This window comes from Passer domesticus, chromosome 10 (genome assembly GCF_036417665.1).
Source record: "Passer domesticus isolate bPasDom1 chromosome 10, bPasDom1.hap1, whole genome shotgun sequence".
Lineage (NCBI taxonomy): Eukaryota > Metazoa > Chordata > Aves > Passeriformes > Passeridae > Passer > Passer domesticus.
The window spans coordinates 16,287,575-16,307,043 of NC_087483.1; the positions used below are offsets into that span (position 1 = coordinate 16,287,575).

At 40.1% G+C, this 19,469-nt stretch overlaps 1 protein-coding gene and 1 long non-coding RNA gene across 7 annotated transcripts in view; one reads left to right on the plus strand and one right to left on the minus strand.

Moving 5' to 3' along the window:
* Positions 1-19,469, minus strand: part of SATB2 (SATB homeobox 2) — a 131,743-nt gene that overhangs the window by 89,180 nt on the left and 23,094 nt on the right. For all 6 annotated transcript variants that reach the window (XM_064433990.1, XM_064433989.1, XM_064433993.1 and 3 more), the window contains one exon: positions 18,460-18,636. In XM_064433990.1, coding sequence (XP_064290060.1) covers positions 18,460-18,636 — 177 coding nt within the window. The remainder of the gene's footprint in view (positions 1-18,459; positions 18,637-19,469) is intronic.
* Positions 10,924-18,566, plus strand: LOC135308705 (uncharacterized). The gene is made up of 3 exons (XR_010369085.1): positions 10,924-11,017; positions 12,198-12,528; positions 18,413-18,566. It is a non-coding gene; the product is annotated as an uncharacterized LOC135308705 (long non-coding RNA).

Sequence of the window (19,469 nt, forward strand, 5' to 3'; positions counted from 1 at the left end):
AAAATATAAGGAAATAATTTAGTGAGTAACTGTTACAGACATAAGGAGACAAAACTGTTTTGTTTTCAGAATTTAAAGCAAAAAAAAAAAAAAAATCCAAGCAGCTTTTCTAACTGCACTAAAAAGACACTAGGCAGCATCCATTTTTTGTTTCTGACACTTATTCTTCATCATTTCATTGCTGATTTGAGGAAGGGCACAATTGCAGTAAGGTCAGATCTGTTAAGTACTCAGGACATGGCGGGCTGAATAAGACAAGCAACAAAAAAGTGCCTTATTTTTTCTCCTTTTTCTCCCAAATGAAGTAATGTACCATAGAAGTCCCATTCTTGCCTGACACTTTGCACCTCCAGCAGCCAAGGGGCAAAAGGCACTGTAGGACTTCTATCTGGAAGAAACATAACATCTCCTATCCAAATCCAAACACAATGATCCCAAACCAGCAAACTATCCAGCAGCAGTGTAGGTCAGATTGGTGAGGTTATAGTTAGCTATTTCTGCCAGTTTAAAGCCCAAACTGCAAATGTTTATTCAGTCCTCTTACAGATTTAACAACTCAAGCACACTGGATGATGACCACCTCTGCAAGGCTAAGCTGCTATTTATCATTAGTTAGAATTAAATAAAAGCACAAAGACAGATTTTGAAAACCTAGAGCACATACAAAAAATTACACTCTGCTCCAAGACCTAACACAGTAATAGACTCTCACAGGAATAGCTATTTCGCTGGCAAGATAGTGCAATAATGCAATTACTGCCATTTAATTAATTTATATTCTCAAAATCTGTCTTCTTACAATTTCTGAGTATTTCACTTTAACATCAAGACAGGATTTTCTGCCCTGGTTTGCCATAGCAACCCTTGCAACAAATGGCAGTTGTCTATAAAAAGGGGGGACTCTTTGAGTATGCATGCATGGTTTAGTATGGTTTGTTTTAAAGCAGGTCAGAGCACAATGGACCTTTTCTACCGTGTGGGATTGAACACCAACAAATCTCACTTCAAGGGCTGCCACGCTCCTTTGCAAAATGAAATGACACTGCTGCTAAGTCTGGATGTAATTACAGATATGAAAGGATGGCTATGAAAGTTGCTTGTATCTTCCTCTCCCTCCTCTACTCTAGATGTATTTGCCATACAGCTGTTAACATCCTGAACAAGTAACATGCAGCAGACTTAACATTTCCTTTCATTTTAAGTATTAATATACAGTGGTGGCTATTAAAGCACATTTACCACTAAAGAATGAGACCTTTGTCTGTCTATGGCAAGCAGAGCTCTGCCCTGCCTGCCTGTGCAGCCCAGGGCAAAAGCTATACTGGGAAGCCTTGACCTCCGGCCCAACAAGGACACTCAGTAGGGCTAAGGGTAATCCCAACCTCTCCTTGCTCATTCAGCTTCTCAAGCTGTTTGAAGTAATCATTACCAACACAGCTACATTTTGCGGTCATATTATAAAATGAATCATTGTTCAACAGTCCAAGATTGCTAAACTTGTTTTATGTGTGGTTTAGAGTAGAGTCACTGGTTGCTCAGACCCCTCAGAGCTGTACTCCCCCCAGTCCAGTCGCAGCAGGGAAAGCACTCGTCTTTGGCACTACTCCAAACATAGGGTGGTGTAAGCGAGCAGCATTTGGCCTCTAGTGCTCCTTCTCACCAGTTCCCTACAAGATAGCCGAGATTTTCTTCAGCCACTTCCATATGAAGAGCCTTTACCTCGAAGAATCTCTTCTAAAGTTTTAACACAACAACTTCTGGGAATTAAAATATCTACCACTCTTTTTGAGGTACTCTGATTATACCCTCTGAAACATTACTTCTCAGTACATGTCCCTACAGGCACAATTTCTGTTTTAAGAGAGCCTGTGGAATATTTGATGTTGGGATTTGGTAGGAGTGAATGAATGCTCCATTATTCAGCCTGGTGGTACAGCAGTGGTTGCTCTGAAGTTTTACAATGCAGCGTATGGCTGTATGACATCATATGACATCATAAATCTCCCACAATTTCTAAAGCTTCTGATGAATGTGTATCCATAAGGACCTTGTTAATTTTTTTTTTAAAGAGTTAATCAAATAAAAATCTTTTGCACTTGTATATTATTTAGAAGTCTACAGACAAGTATTAACCACCTTGAGCTTTAAAACCAAAACTCTTTTACCTTAAGCTTCATAGAAAAGAAGGCACCATCTTGATTTATAGATGCAGTCAGACAGGGCACCCTGCTTTCCATCCTATGTGAAAAACTCACAAAATACATGAATCTTAGTTTGAATTAATATTTCTAAAAAGTTCTCTGGAAACAAAAAGATACTGTATTTCTTTTTATTACAACCAAGTGTTCATGTTTCAACCAAAACCAGCCCAAATTAACAACTATTTTCCCCTTCTTTTAAAACCTTCCTACATACACATACATATTAGTCAAGTTAAAGACCAACTTCTCAGTCCTTGCCAAAACAGTGGATATTTGCTATCCCCACCTTCAATCAAACACAGACATACACATACAACTAAAGCAACACCTTACCCTACTTTACAGCTCTTAACCCCAGGCTTCATGGGTCTCCCTACCCTCTGCAGCTTTTTCCTTCCTCCAATTTAAAGGAAAGTACTTGAAACCAAGTCAAATTTTACATATATTAAGACACACATGGCTCCTTACTTTCAGTCTTAAGAGTTCCCACACTTCTGGTCTCTGAGGACACAGGCTTTCTCCATGACTCTGAAGTGGTAAGAGATTCCTACAGGCAATCCCTATTTTGTTATCCCAGTCTTAGTCACTGTGTCTGAGATATTCACAAAAGCAAGCAAGAACCCAAACTTTGATGATGTATTAGAAACAACGAACCAATTACTCTGAACATAATTAAACAGAATGTATCCTGCAAAAGGATGGCTTTCATATAAGGAAAAATTTCTTATTCTGTAGTAAAATGGCTTTGGCCTGTATCTTCTGTAGCTAAGTAACTTACTCAAGAATGGCTGCATTGAGTTTGGTTTTCCATATCAGGAGACAGATGAAAAATTACATGGATGGAACATCTCAAACAAGATCTTTGCAAACAATTGAGTATAGGATCAGTAACCACATACTAATATACATAAAATTACATGAACCTGGGTTGCCTATGATCCCAACCCACTTACAACACATTATTTACCTCTTCATATAAAACAAGTTTGAAATACATCTGGAAACAAAAATCATATTTCAACCTCTGCCCTCAATTGCATCAGTGGAAATCAAAAACTCCACTGACTTCACAAGCATTTGACTTTATTTGCAGTTCTGTAACTGAAAACATGGCTTAATTTTCCAGTAAAGAATCCCTTATTGAAGCTACAGCATCAACAACTATGAACACTAATAGCAACGTGTGAGCTGATTTTGGGCCCTACATCACAGCACTGGATGTCCATTTAATTTGTCTATTTCACTTAGTCTTCACACCAAGTCAAAACTTTCTAGTTTCATTTTCAGCCTGATTTCAGTTTCCACCATTGCAAAGAATATTTTTCTCTGAGATATGCACCTCACGCTAATGTTTTAAGAGGCCAGGACATTACCTCTGCTACTACCAGCTTTTTCACTCCTGTTCATAACTCTCCCTACTAAGGATGGAAAGTTCCAAATGACATTGCCAGCCTGGACTCCTCTTGGCTGAAAAAGTCATGTTTGCGATGAGTGGTTCCCGCTTTGGCATTGCTGATCCTTTCCCATCTCTCCTCACAATCTGCTGGAAAACACTGCTTTTCCATAACCTTCCCCCTTCAACTCCATTAGCTCCCTTAAGTCACCTCCAGCCCCAGTTTCTGTCAATCCCTGCGCTGTTCTCCCAGAACATCTGTAAGATGCTAAATGGCATGTATAGTTTTAGTATAGTATCTAATCTGCTATTTTTGAAAGTTCAAATTGCTTTGCTGCCAACAGTTAGGAATACGATAACAAGGTATTACTTAGTACTGAAATCCTCTTTTTTTCTGGGAAGAATTAGAAAATGTATGAACTGTCCTACAATATTCAGTGGTTTGCTGAGCATAACTATGGTCCAGCCACATGCCATAGTGTATATATAGCCTTACAAGTTTATAACATACTGAGGTTTCTGCTTAATTTAAATCTGCTACTGAATTCTAATATCCATTTCTCTCGTTTCCCCATCTCCACACATCCCCCACCAGCACTCAGTGCCAAAGGCTGAGAAATAACAAAAGGGCCACAGGAGGCCCCAGGCATGTTTGAAACCAACCAAGCCCCATGTAGGATCACACTGTCACATGCCTGCACACCCGCAAAGTAATGTGCTTCAGAGAGCAAGACTGCATCCCAAAGCTACCAACCAGCTTCTTTTTGTTCCCAGCAAATTAAAATGCTTGGATTCTTTTCTATTCCATGTTCTCATGCCAAAGACAGGATCATGCTAACAAGCTTCTTATGGAATCCTCTAAGAATTTTTTTTATCTTTACAAATTAAATTTTTACAGAGAAGATGAAGCTCCCCTCGTCAAGAGCCCCAGAAGTATGAGAAACAAAATGTCAAGAATTAACAATGCCAAATATTACACTCCCACACAGGGTTAATTTTTTTTTTTCAAACAGCACACAGAAATCTGTCCCACCCATCAGATGAGCTACTATACTTCTATTAGCGTTCTGGCACCTCCTTCTGTACAAACATAGCCCTTTTGCTATAAAACATGTTATATAAAAGACTTAATCCATCAAGCACAGAAGTAAGGGATTTTTTTTTTTTTGCTTCCAGACATGAACTGATCAGTCCTCATATAAAACAGCATCTTCTTCCCCCCAAATACTACATCACACAACTAGCTGGATGTAAAAAGACATTCAGTAGGTGTATGAGATAGGGAAAACCAGGACCAGCTCCCCTTCATATAGAGAAATTCCTACGACACAAGGGCCCATGCTCCATGACAAAATTATAACATGTTCCATCTTTCTCCCTGTTAAGTGACAAACTGCACCTCCCAACTGTTCTGGGAAAAAAACTGCAGGTTTTGTAAAAGACAAACGCTATGCCAATATAAGAAGTTATTTTGTCATAAACCAATTAGGTTTTGTATCCAAAAATATGTGGACAAGGGGCTGCCTATCTACTACAGGATACACACGCCACGGCGACATTGCTGCAAATGCACATTTAGATACACATCCTGCCATACTGCACATGCAAGGGTTTTAATAGTCCTAAAGACAGTTCAATTAACAGCAGCTTGCATCCATACCCAGTTCCTGGATACGTGACCAGATAAAATCTAGAGAAAATGCTAAGCACTCAAAGGAAAACAAAGTACACGCTGTCTATTAATTGCACTGGAGTTAACACTGCCATCATGTAATCCTTGGTGAAAACATGACTTTTTTAATGTATTTTTTTAATTTCTTGTGAGCTATTAAAAGACATTCTATTTAAACAGCATTGCACAATTTCTAGACAACTGAATCTGTGAAAAAAGCCTTATGGCTTTGTGTCAGGTCTTGCCATATTATTATGGTGCAAAGGTTGCATAAATTTATCTCCTTCTAATTTTGGATTCTTTTAAAATATGAAGACACTGGAGGCTTTTTTTTTTCCCCCCATCTGCAGCTAAGATTTCTCCATCTCCTTCACATTTACATGCAAAATGTGAATTTGTGCACCAGAGACCCAGATAAAAAAAGATAAGGATTCAGGAGAAGCCTTGAAGATGTATGATGACAATTTTGTTCTGTAACAGCCCCTCCTTCCACAAAACTGACGTTGCAACCCTGGGGCATCACAGTGCCATGCCAGTGCTACAGCTGTACCTGCAACTGCATCCCAACTTTGGTCAGCAAGGAGAAGAGTGGGACAGGGATTTGCTGGACCTCAGTGACCTGGTGCTGGTGCTTACTACACTACCAAAAATCACACTGCTGTCCCTCACAAAGTCACGACGTCGCTATTACACACAGTACAGAAAAATTTCTCCGTCTTTTGCTTTCTCTCTCTCCACTTTCCTGTACTGATACACACTCAAGACTGTGAAGCATAGGAAGTTCTTGCGAAATGAAGTTTTAACACAAAGCTACAGAAAGCTAAAAGGGAAAAAAAAGCTCATGTTTGTATGATTACAAAAGTGTTACTTAACCTTGTTATTGAAATCACTTTGGATTATAAGGCATGATTTTTTTTAAAGGGTAATCCACATTTCACCATAAATGCTGAATTTTTTGTCTCATACCGCTCAAACGAGACCACAGAAGCTCTCTAGCTAAATTTATAACATTTCTTTCCTATTCACCCTTATGAAGTGACATAAGGGGCTTTTTGGCCCCCTTCTAGAAAAATTCACAAACCCATCCATACATTGGGATTTAGACAATTTGGCATTGATCTTTTAGTATCTAGTAATAACAATCAGCTTAACAGAAGCAGTTTTGTATTAGTAAACTTCATCATAAAAGTACTCCTGGATAGATAAAGAACATCTCTATTACGCAATTTCAAACTAATCCTTGTGATAAATCTATACTGACCTTTGGAGGGTTAAATTAATAAATTAATTTGTTCTTTGCACTAAATAATGTATTAGGGTTTAATCTAAACAGAAGTTCAGCAACATTCAAAAAGCCTTGGCAAATACTGACACAGGGCAGCAAAAAATAGTAAAATGTACTACAAAATATTTTAAACTTTCAATGCCAGAATACAACTCTGTAAGAAGCTACAAAAGACAAATCTTTAATAAACGCCAGTTTATACTGAATTCTGCCATAATGCTAATATTCCTTTCTCAGATTACGATGTCACTTGGTACTGTTTGACACCCTGTAGCTTCCAAAGGACAACTTTGTGTGTTTTCAAGGCAGGAGGGCAGAGTTGTTCAGGATTCCACCACAAGTGCCCAGGAGGGAGGGACATCCTAATTGCGCAGCAGAATGGCATCCCCTCAGATTGTGTGCCACCAATGGAGCCAGGACAGGACCTACATTTCCCTTCACATCAGGGAAATGCCCCACATGCAGTAAACTCTTCTACACATCATGCCCAAGAGAAACCAGACATTAAAACCTTCACCTGTGTGCTCCAGTCTACACTGCAGCACCTCTTGCCTAGCTGGAAATCATTTCACATGCAGCAAGTCACCTTTTCGCTGAGCTAAAGCACGCTTTTGGAATCAACAGGTCTTTCCTCTGGGAACAAAAGAAGAGTTGTAGGTTTGATCCAAGAAGCAGAACCCACTTCTATAAATGCACATAAAATGTATTTCCCTTGGAACAGATTTATCTCGTTCTGCATAGGGTTTTATTTTATGGGTGGGCCTGGGTTTTGTTGATTTGGGTTTCTTCATGGCAATTAGTTGAAAAACACCATAAGATGCATTGCTAGAATGACTGCTCGACAAATAGCACTTTGCATCTTATTGTAAAATATTCATACACTCAGCCCAAACAAATGTTGTCTGTAATAAAAATACTGCCATATATCTTCATTTGTACTAGAACAAATCCATTTTATTTGTTCATTCTGTGTTTTAGTGTCACAGGTCTCTTAGAAAAGATAATTTATAATTCCTTATGCAATTAGATATGAAATTAAGTTGTCTTACTCTGCAGAAGAATTTACAATGAAGAGACCAGGTTCAACCAGTTCCACAGAAAATATTTTGATAGCATCAAAAAAGAAAGCATAAAGATCTTTAGTGTTTTAACAAATTAACACATGCCTTTTGGGTAAATTACTGTACATGCTGTTAATCTTTTAATTAGGTTCTCAATTTCACATACACATTTATGGTAGGGAGGATTTTTAGTGATCAGAAAATGCAAATATATGGTGTTGCTCTGCTCTTTTAATAGATATATCAAAAAAGTAAACAACCCCACCCCCTCAAAGAATCCTAGTAGGTGTAGTCCTTTATTTGAAAGCACCACAATAAAATATTAACAATACTATATTAATAATCACTATCAAAATACCACTCTTCATTTTATTACTCAAAAAAATACAGCTTTCAGATTGAGAGAGGTAAGACTTGCTCTCCACGGTTATGCCACAGAAAAGGAAACTTTTATGTTTGTCATGCATGTAGCTTTTAGATGCACCACCAACACTTAAAAGTACGTAACTGATCTTATCTATATACATGGATATATAAATCCATGTATATAAATCCATAAATAGTGACGTTTGAAGCACATTCTGTGGTAGCATTTCACGAAATGCCAATTTTCTCATGCTGACTGCCACATATTACTGCCTAAGCATCTCCTTCCAGGATCTTGAAAAAATACAGTATTATCTAAAGCTCATTATTTGATAGAATTTTTTCCTCAAGCATTTGGTCCATCCTCAGTTTCAACACAAGATAAACACATTTTTCCCTCACAGATTATTTCATAGATTCTATAGCTGGTACTGAAGAAAAACATACTCAGAAAGGCAGACAAATTGCCATCAGTTAACGATCCCTATGCCAAGGGACATTTTTAGCATGGTGTTGTCTCTGTAAAAGTAGGAATTATCTACCAGCTACACCACATAATGATTTCTGTTAGAAAAAGGAAAAAGGCCAAAATGTGGCTAAGCAGTAAATATATTATAAAAACAAAGTATGAAAGCAATTTAGCTGTGAATTCTGACTGGCACATGCATCCTCCTCCTAGCTTACTTGCTTGAATTTAACTCTTTGCTGGTAACTTGGAAACAGCCAGGTGAAGACAAAGGTGCTATACATACAAAACAGTATAGGAAGTAGAAACAGAATAAAATACAGACCCCAGATCCCAGGGCTATTCTAGCTTTATTGACAGTTACTTCATTCTAGAAGAATTATTTTTCACTTGGAATAAGATTGAAAGTAAAATTGCCCATAAATACAGAGTGAAAAATTCCCCAACCTCATCTCATCCAACCTCATGCAATGCTTTTTTTTTAATCACACCTGTATAAACATATATTATTTTAAATTGTCTGGATAAATCAAAGGTATTTATTTACTGGCCAAAAGATAGACTGAGTATGAGCAATCCTCCACAAGCCCTCCACCAGTAAAGAAAGAGACATGTAGCCTGAACAATCACGTAGCTCAGTGGATGGGAGGAGGGTACACACACCCACTTCCCTCAGACTTGCATTTGAACCTTCATGGATACTCTCTGAGTGGGTTTCCAGAGAGCTGCATAGTAGGTAGAAGGAGGTCACTAATAGCATTGTCTTTTGCTCATCCTTTCCCATTCCATTCCATTAAATGTAGCCATTTAATCTGCTGCAGACCCCCGATGACAAACAATGCAGGAGGGCACATTGCCCTTGTAAAATTCAACCGGTATGAAAGGACCCAAACGTCAACCACAGCTGCTGACTGACAGCTTCATTTATATTCCAGTAGGGACCAGGAGGGTTAAAGCCAGGTCCTTTCCACAATGCTTACGTACAGCTGTGGGAAACTGTCTGAACTGACCCTTTGCTGTCACTGCCAGGAGCATCTCTCCTGAAGAGACAGAAGACACCGAACAGGGGGTCAGTGTGCTGGCCTCTCTTTTGCCATTTTAAACCAGGAAACACTTTATGTTTAGCCCCCTCAGATTTTCTACACCTACTTTGTTAGGTTTTCAGTTTAAAAACAAAACGGTTTTCATACTTAGTTTGTCTACACAGTTAAAGGGGACTGAGAAGTATTGCTTTACACCACAAGCTTCCCTGGAGCCAAGCACCTTTGCTCTCCACATGCTCAAACCAATTCTCCCAAACACAAGCAGCAAGATTCAGAACGGGGCATTGATGATAAACGGACTTCAGACAGAGCAGACAGCAGAAAGAATTCTGCTTTCTCTCCAGCAGCACAGCCATTATAAATGCTGCACAGGGAAGGCAAGGCAAACCAGGGATTCTGAAAGGTGGGATTTACTCCTAAAAAAGCAGAAGCCGATCTGGGGGGTGGGCCCTACCTCTGTTAGGTTAAAGAAAGAAGCAGCTGGGGGTGGGCTCGGTTTTGTGCACCTGTGGGGAAGGCAGATGGGGCAGGGCAATCTGCAACTGGAACAAAAAAAAAACAAACTCTTCACGCCACTGGATTAAAATGCTGCTCCCCTTATCTAGAGGAGACAATGGAAAAAAAATCAGCAGATAAGAATATTTTTAAAAATCAAAAAATTAAAGAGAGAAAACAAGGTAGGAAGGGAAAAAAAAGAGCTACCCTAACACATTAACCACACCAAGATTTGCTTGTCCTACTGCATGTTCAAATATTCAGCTTGTTAGCTAACAGGCTGTCAACTGCACCTTATGTCCTCTCCGGACAGGGGAAGACCTAGCCTAACCTAATTTATTCCCACTTTTAAATAGAGCACTGCTTCATTATCAGATTCATGAAGAAGAAAAAAAATTAGACAAAAAATATTTTTAATTAAAACCAATAAATACCATTTCTCAGTTTTACTCAAAACCACCAGTGTTTCTCAGACTAGAAGAGGATGGGTTTAGCTAAGAGGTTGTGAAGAGAAACAAGAAAAATCTAAATTTATTATATACTGGTCTAAGTTTTTAATCAACGCCTTTCAGAGTGAACTTGATTTTCATTTCTCCCCAAACTACTGTAATGGTTGCTGTGACACAAAAGAGCCTGTGGCTCCATTTCCCCAGCATTTCTTCAGTGGTTTATAACACTGGCAGAGTACAGGCAAATTTTTCCCTGAAGAGTACAAAGCTTCAATAAACCTCTGTCCTGCAGTGTTACCTTTTTGTACACAGCATACAATATAAAGTGAATGGAAAGCATGAAAGAACGTGGCCCTCGCTGAACCAAAGCACTGATCCACTGTTATAGCCTGAGCAACATTGCTCAGAAATAAAGGAGACAAGCGCAAAAGGTATAATGATTTCTTCCCAGAGCACAGTCCGAGTCCGATCCATTGTCACCATGGAACAAACAAATGACACACACACCACTGCAACAGGTTCACTGGAACCTGTGGAGCCGTCACCAAAACATGCTGTGCTCCAAAGCACTCAAGTCCCTTTGCAGGTATGAGGGGTCTCACAGAGAGAAGGATGGAAGGGAGTCTCACTGGAGCAGCCAAAGCCCATTGTGTCCACTCTACTCCCTCCTTTCCCCCCTGCCCCCTCTCCTGCTTACGAGCCTGCTGTGCTCAGTCACAGACCGCAAATGAGACGGAAAGCAGCGTCACAAGTGCTGAGCTGTTCAGGACTACCTTTACTTACCCTCCTTTAAGCTGTTCAAACACTAATAAATTACCCATTTACTTATACTACCCAGATGTTTGCCATCTAGAAAAATAGATTATTATTTGTAGAAGGTTTTGTTCCATCACAAGAATCCTGTAAATAATATATTGGGATCAGAACGCCAATACCACATGCTAACTTTTATATGCCAGTTTGGGAGGCGTGGCAGGGAAGAGAAGGAAAGACAGACACTTCCTGACCACTAGTCAGAAGTTATGAACTTTCAAAGACAGCTTATCAAAAACTCAAGTATTCACTGGAGATCATGCTGTTGGGATAATGATGTTATTTAAAATAACAGCACAAATGGACAATAAGGATGACAAGTAATCTGAGATTAATTCATTAATTTAATTCTGAGCTTTTGCTTCCACATATATATTATACTTTTATATAAATATATGAGTGCATGTATAAGTATAAAATGTGTGTATACTAAATTATAAATATATCATATAAGTGTTTATATATATAAACCAAAGTAAAACTTAAAATATATTCCATTTATGTATCTATAAATATGACATTCTAACATTTCTTTATATGTCACATTTTCCTTAAAAAATGCAACACTAATTTTAGCAAAGCTTACAAGGAGCCTCAATCTTTGTTGCTTTTTTATTTTTTAAGATTTCTTAAGAGTTCTGAGGAACTCTCAAAGAGAATTCTAGGGCTTTAATTGAAATGGCATGAGATGTTGAATCGTTAACAACAGTGTCTTTCAACCCCTGTGTCCATTATGCACAGAAATGCCTATCAAAACCCACAAAGAATGAAGAGGTTTTCAATATTCTCATTAAAATGTGACTTTGTCTCATAGTTCCAGCTAATTGAATTTCACTTACAGTTGTCATGAAGTTTTGTCGGGTAGACAAAACAGTGATTTGCTGGTAAATGATGTATATAGGGAGAGAAATAAATATTTGAGAAGTTCTTAGCCCTCTTTTTTCAATCATCAGGGGAAAAGACAAAGAATACAACTCAAGCAATGAACAGTTCAAGAAGGAGCAGCTTTTACAAAGAAAACTTTGATCTGGATGGCTGAGTATCACTGCAAGAAATCCAGTCTGCTTAGCAATCTCAGACAAGTTGTCATGCAATTGCACAGCAGTTTACTGCAAGATGTCAGTACCAGCCATATCCCTGTTACCCCTGTAACACATACTACTGTTAAATTATTTCATTTGGGCCTTTTATAATGCCACCTGCAAAACTGGAGAGAAGAAAGAAGAGTTTACCCATTATAAATATCCCCAGTAGAGGCAAGGGGGACAAAGGCGATTACTAAAGGTAAGGAGCTGTTAATTAAAGATGGTGTAAAACTGAACTGATCAAAAGAGGTGTGAAGAGGGTTGGGTAGGTTTCTTTCATTTATTTTGGGGTATTTTGTTTTAAATTTTGGTTTAGCAGGGTGAGAATAGAGTTTGTGTCAAATATAGTCTGTGTCAAAAGAGTTTGAGCTCAGAGAAATACAGCAGCTTTCCATAGACTGACAATTCTGTTAGGTGAGACCAACATGCTGTCACTATTAAAATGAAAAAGTAAAGAGTGGCAGTAAGGAGTGCCAGTCAGGAAGTGACCCAATATTTAGCTGGTTGATCATTGTACCATCTTGTTTTTTAAGGTATTGTATCACCAATACCTTTCCTATTTAATAAACTCTTCTCACTAAAAAAATCTTTGATCACATGAATAGGGAGTCGTGACACACACACACACGAGTGATCGTGGGCTGAGGGGTCAGAAGATCTCAGATTATAGTAGCCTTGTAATTTATTGCACATTACTCACATAAGAAACCTGAACTCGGGTTTGCTCTCATTCTTTCCCGTACTGCTACCTTGCACTTGTGTAGAATACAGCATATTTGGTCCTCCCAGCTACAGCAAACTTGGCTGTATTCATCAAGCACAGTTCAGCAGGGTTTCGCCACACTTTTACTGTACCTTTCTTGATACAGAAATATAAACCAGCTTGTGCGTGTGTGTTCAATACAGTCCCCAGCTGGTATGTTCTCCTTTACCTGACATTCAGTTGGAAGCTATTGTGGTTCTGGAGACAGCACAGATGGGAATATTTCACAGGATCTTTCCCTACTAATCATCTGCTCAGGTCCTTCCAACTGCCTCAGAGCCCTACCCTCTTGTACCAGCTTAGGCAAATCCATTCTCTCATCGGTATTTACACCCTTCAAATATTTGTACACATGGTTATAATCCCATAAGGGGAAAGATGGTCATGCTGCTCTCACAAAGGCTAATCTGAGTGAAGGAGCACAGCACTCTGGCTGCCACATTCTTACACACAGCAGCCTGGGGCTTGGAATGATTGGCTGAACAACACCGTGTCACACAGATCTGCTCTGTGCTTTGAAGCAATACTAAAAAGCAAGCCACAAGTGCAAGGGGCCTCCAATTAACAGCAGAGAGCAGGGCTGAGCAGATGCATTTAAATCCTTGAAGGAAACAAGTACACTTGCAGCCTGGGTTATTTCCTGCCCCAGCCAAGAGCACTATCAATCCAGAGGAGAGTTCTCAACATGTCTGTGCCTTGCTTTCCTTCCTACACAGTCAGGAGAGCCACCTTTCTCTCCTACTGCAGCTGACTGCAAAGACGGCTCCATCAGTGCTCCAGAACACACTTCACTGTAGAAGCACCAAAGCTAAACTGACCTGTGGCTGCAAGCAATATCAGAGCTTCACAGTCAGGCAGCTGGAGTAGGACCGGAGTAGATCCTGAGGTACCTCTTGATGTCAGCAACTCTGGCCAAGCACTGACTGGCCCAACACAATTCTCTTTTCCACTCCAGTGATGCAAGGCAGACAGGGCTGAGATTTCCCATCTCTGCTCACAAAGCCACAATCCCCAGAGAGCATCACTCACCTCTGAGTCCAGCTATTGCAATTCCACATGGCAAGGAAAGACACTTAAACCTTTTTCCTTTCTTGTTCTTATACTACACCTTCCCCACTGACCACTGCCAACCTCTCCTTCCAACCCACCCACAGCTCTATGCACAAGCCTTCCCCCCTCTCCAGTCTACAGTCAGCATTAGAAGAAACTGGTCACAACAAGAGAGGTCTCTAAAGCATAAATGCAAGGCACTGCCTCTTGCAATGGCTCTACTCAAGGCAATGCATTGCTTATGAACCAGAGCTTGACAATCTCTACAGTGATAGGGATGGGAAGGATCTTTTGCCCTGTGTTAACTTCGCTGTTTTCTCACTCCTCCTCCTGTTCAACTTGACATCTAAGCACCATTTCACTCTTCTGTACACCCCTTTCCTTGCCATGGCCACACACAGCAACTAACCCAAGCAACCATCCTGCCAGTGCCTGGCTAAAGCTGCCTGCAGAGAGCAGTCAGGGCAGGCACTCCACACTGCCCTGCCAACACGCAGAGCTCAAGTACCAGAAAGGCAAACTCCATTTCAATGGCCCATTCAGCTCTGCTAACTTCTGCAGACAATCCACATCAGCTCCATGTAAACACTCACAACAGCTATCAAGGAACTGGTCAAAAGAAAAACGTATATCCCCAGCAAATCACACTGTTTTGTTTTTCACATGGATTCTAAGAAAGTAGATACTAAAAGCATCAAACTAACACTGTTCTTCTTCCACCCCACAGAGGGAATCGGCTTTCACAGCAGGTCCCAAAGCCACAGGAGAGCATGCAGGGCACACCAGATTGCAGCTACTTTCATACTACTTTGGTCCCAGCACTCAGCACTGTGTATTCTATGTACCTCCTACCAGTTCCATTCTCTTGCATAGCCCTGTTAGAATACCTCACACACAAGAAAAAATTTTCAGCAGGGCACGTAAACTTTATTAAACTACATATAGAACAGGTGTCCCTTTAAAGCATTACTCTTTTCCTCTCTAAAAGGCACATGTAGCAGGTTCCTTACTGTCAGGTGTAGACTGAAGTGATGAAAGTAAAATACATAAATGTTTATTAAACCTTTGTTGCCATTTACACCACCAACTTTCACACCCCAGTGCCAAGCTGTTAACGAATTCCCATGCTGTTCCAGAAGACATTTCACAGCTCCTGTCAGAAAAGGGAAGTTTCACGAGGGCAGCACACGCTGGAAAAGTCTCTGCTCCCACACCATCAACAAAAAATCACAACCAGCTGTTTGTGGAATAAATCTGTTCTGCCCAAACCATGTGGGAATAGAGAGCTTCTTCCAGGGGGGCATGGGACCACCTTCACATATACCTCCTGATACATTTTTGTCCCAACACTGTTTGTACTAAGACTTATCAATTTACCGAGCAGCCAGGAATAAAAATGATCCGTAATAAGCCAAGTGACCACAAGCCAGTACATGAGGCTCAGGCCAGGTTACCATGGTGTGTGTGTTACAGCTCAAATGCTCAGACACAGCATCACTCCTCAGGGAGCTCTGCAGCTCCAGGCTGCTGCCCAACAGCAGGACTCCTGAGGGAGGCACATATCATGTACCACTCTGTGCCATGTTTGCTGTCTGCCAGCCAGGCTCTGCTGTGCTGCTGTACAGCTGGGAAGCTCGAGGCAGGGCCCTGCACACAAGGCACACACCAACTCCAGCCTCGGCAGCTCTGCAGGGCTGCCATGGGGAACTGCAGCAAAGGCAGAGTGAAATCCTACAGCAATTCTCTCCTCTGCCACAGCTCTTCTTCTCTCTCCAACTAGCTCTTCAATCTGCCACAGAAGACCCTGTTCTAAAAAGAACAGGCAAAGGCAAGATGCTTCTTGCAGGATGAAGTGAAACTGCCATTCCCCTCAGCATCATGGGGCCGAAATAAAACACTTTCCCAACTCAAAAGGTGACAATTGTTACATACTAAGTTACAGCTTAGACAGCTTTTACAATACCAAAGCTTTGACAAACTCGTTTACTTTGCCCTTGAAGGATATGGGGACACCTCCTCATGTCACTGTTTTGCAGAGCATGATGCTCAGAGCATTTTGAAAAATGCACCTGAAGACCTTCAACCTCTCACACAGATCCTGTAATTCGGCTGATCATAAAAAAAGAACTAAGTGACCTTTTATTAATATGTTTTGCTAATGGAAATCAATTCCAAGCACTAGAACAGAAACAGACTTGTCCTACAGCCATAATGAATAAAGTAAATAGCTTTATTTTCCGTACCTTTTTAATATCAGAAAGTTGTGTTCCCAAATAAATTGTTGTAATGCCAATTTAGTAGCACGATTCTGTCAACTCTAGTTAACAAATTAGGGGCCTGTATTTATAAATTGTCACATTAAACAAAACAATCTCAGAAATCTATTGGCTGTCCTCGCCTGTACCTCACCCCTCAGCTTACAGACAGCTAGAACAGAGGCAAGATACTGCAGAACATGCTGCATACTTCAGCTTCATATCTCAAGATCAGCATGGCCTGCAATATTTGTCAAAGATGTCTAAAAGATATTGGTGGACTGGCCCTTCAGTGTGAAGGCAAATAACCTGATCAAGAGATTTGTTAGCTGATGGATGTTTAAGGTATTTTCTGTCATTTGCAGTATTATACCATGAGATGTTAGAGAAATGTAATAGCTGCATTAAAGATGAAAATACCTTAGTCTTTTCTTTTAGACTAATTGCAATAATTAGAGATTCAACTTCTATTTTCTAGTGAAGTTACTGGAGCAGCCCATCAAGCGACAGATCAGTATCTGAACCTGCTCACTGTTAAAGCTCAAAAATGCAGTGGCCATTTCCTCCCTGCACAGTGACTAATTTCCTTCATGAGTCAATCTGTCTCCTTCCCTCTATTCTCACAACAGAGCGATGCCACAAAAGCAAGGCTCCCCCAAGTGAGATGCTCAGCCTGTGTGGGTCACTGCACTGGATGACATGCCCCCTTGGAGCAGGTTTTCTGCAAAGCCCATTCCCCTTTGGAAGTGCCAAGAATCAAATCTTGGCCATCTAATGCAGCATGTTCCACATGTTTGCTCGCAACACGTTGAGCAACTGTGTTAACTGAGATGGATAGTGCTGTCAAACAGAAAGCTGGCTCACCAGGATGGAAACAGTGTGATATGCTGACCTTCCACATTCAGGAAAAAAGAGTCCCTAAGATGACACAAAGCATTTCGTATTAAAAACCAAAACAACTGTCTTCTTGCAAGACTTTTACTACCATATTGTGTAAATAAACACATGTACATAAACTCTGACTATATGAAGAAAATGAGCCTCTCTCACAGAGCAGAGTCTGACAGAGGAAATGAATCATTATCACCCTGCTTGGACAAAAGGAGCCCAGGCAATTAACCACTGCCTAGAACTCCTGGATTCAACACTACCATTGCTCCTTCTGTTCCCATGTTCAAATACCTAACTATACAAAGCAACTCAAATCAAAAGACAAAATTCAAATCCCCAGGCAAATTGCTTTTAAACTATTCTAAATGTGCACAGGTTTTATTTGTGATATGGAGAGAAAACAAATTTACAGGCTTCTCATACCAAAGAATAAGTGCTGAAATAACTTGTTTAGTATTAAAAATCCTCTTGAAATTTGAAGTTCATTCTGGAAAGATTTTCCCAACCCACCATCTCCTGCCCATCTCCCTCAACATTACGATTTTAGGTTTGGGTTTTTTAAAGCTTATATTTTGGGTAGAGAGAGGAAAGCTTTATTTTAAGATTTTGCTGCTAACAGAGAATAATCTCTGCGTGGAAGGGACTATAGTGCTTTACAAAGGGTTTTGCAGCAATATAGTAGGTAAGTGAAAACAGCAATCATCTGCACATTTAGTCCTTCAACTATTTGCCATAAAGACAGCATGCATATATATGAAACCATTATCTACAATGCATAATTTAAAAAATGCAAGACTACAATATGCTGTTCAAAACTGTCCTGATACAAAGAAAAATACTGGATACCATCTGGCTGTGCACCTAAAGGTTATATCTTCTGTGCTGACTTCCTCGAAGCAGCGACCTGCCTCGTGGTGCAGAACAAGTGTGTCATGAATATCCTGACTGATCATTATCAACAGATTTCACACTTCAGCAAGATCTAGCTAATGCTTTCTAGACAGGCTAAAAACGTAGGGCTTGTTATACCCCTAGTTTAGGATTAAGCAATTAACACAACTGATATAAACACTCAAGTTTTGCTACCGATTTTCTTACTTTTTCCTTACATCAAACAACCTCAGGTGCTGTCTTCTGCAGTGCAAAGAAGTGGGAAAAAACTATTGAATACCTTGTGCCTGAGCTGCAGAACTGTGGGAATACCCCAGAGCCAGGAGCGCTGTCTCCACCAGCTGGCTAAAGAGCACATCTTTGCGAACCAGAACGAACTCAGCATGCTCTTCTCGATTATCGTATTCAAGAGAGGCGTCTGACTGCTCCACCACACAAAAGACTGGAATCATCAAACCTACATGGAAAAAAACACCAAAAAAAAAACCAACAAAGCATCAATAAGAGGAACATGAACTGTGTCATACATGTCTAATTAAACTTGTACATTAACACACCTCCTAGAAGACTTGTCATAAGTGGAAATCTGCCTTTCTTCCTTGTGGGATAACTTTTGTTTTCTTTCCAAGGAAAATACTAGAGTCTCATCACTTGACTCATTTAAAAACCACACTAAAAGCTCTAGAGAATACAGTTCAGGAACAGAATCATAGCCAGCACGAAGATGAACAAGACTTCCTAATAAGACTTTTTCAACATTGCAGAAGTCTTCTACAGTTCTATGAATGTTCCTATTTCTTTCAAGTAATTTCTCCACATTCAGCCATATGAAAGCCTGACCCACAAATGCCATTTCTGCTTCTCTCTACAGAGTGAATGTATGGGGAAATCAGCAGAGGCTGGTCCCCCTGGGACCTGGGGGGACCCTGGGATATTTGTGCATTTTCAGACCATGGCCAGGCTTCTCACTGTACAAAGAAAATACTTTTGAATTGATTTTGTTGAAAATTATAATCTTGTGTTAGCAGCTGATGGTCACTCAGAGACAGAGAGACCAATGGCTGTCTTCCCACTGCATCCATAAGGAGTGTGAGAACAACTGTTTTGGAAAAAGAATCAAGGATGAGGAGGAACCACAGAAGTGAAAAACTCAGGGGGTGGTCTGGATTCAATTTTGTTGTGTTTTATTGCAAATCTACTTTTGTGGTTACAGGATCAAGTTATCTATGGCATTAGATAAATTGTGAGGCATGAACTTTAAGGGATTCTGTACTACACGCAGTAGAGAAA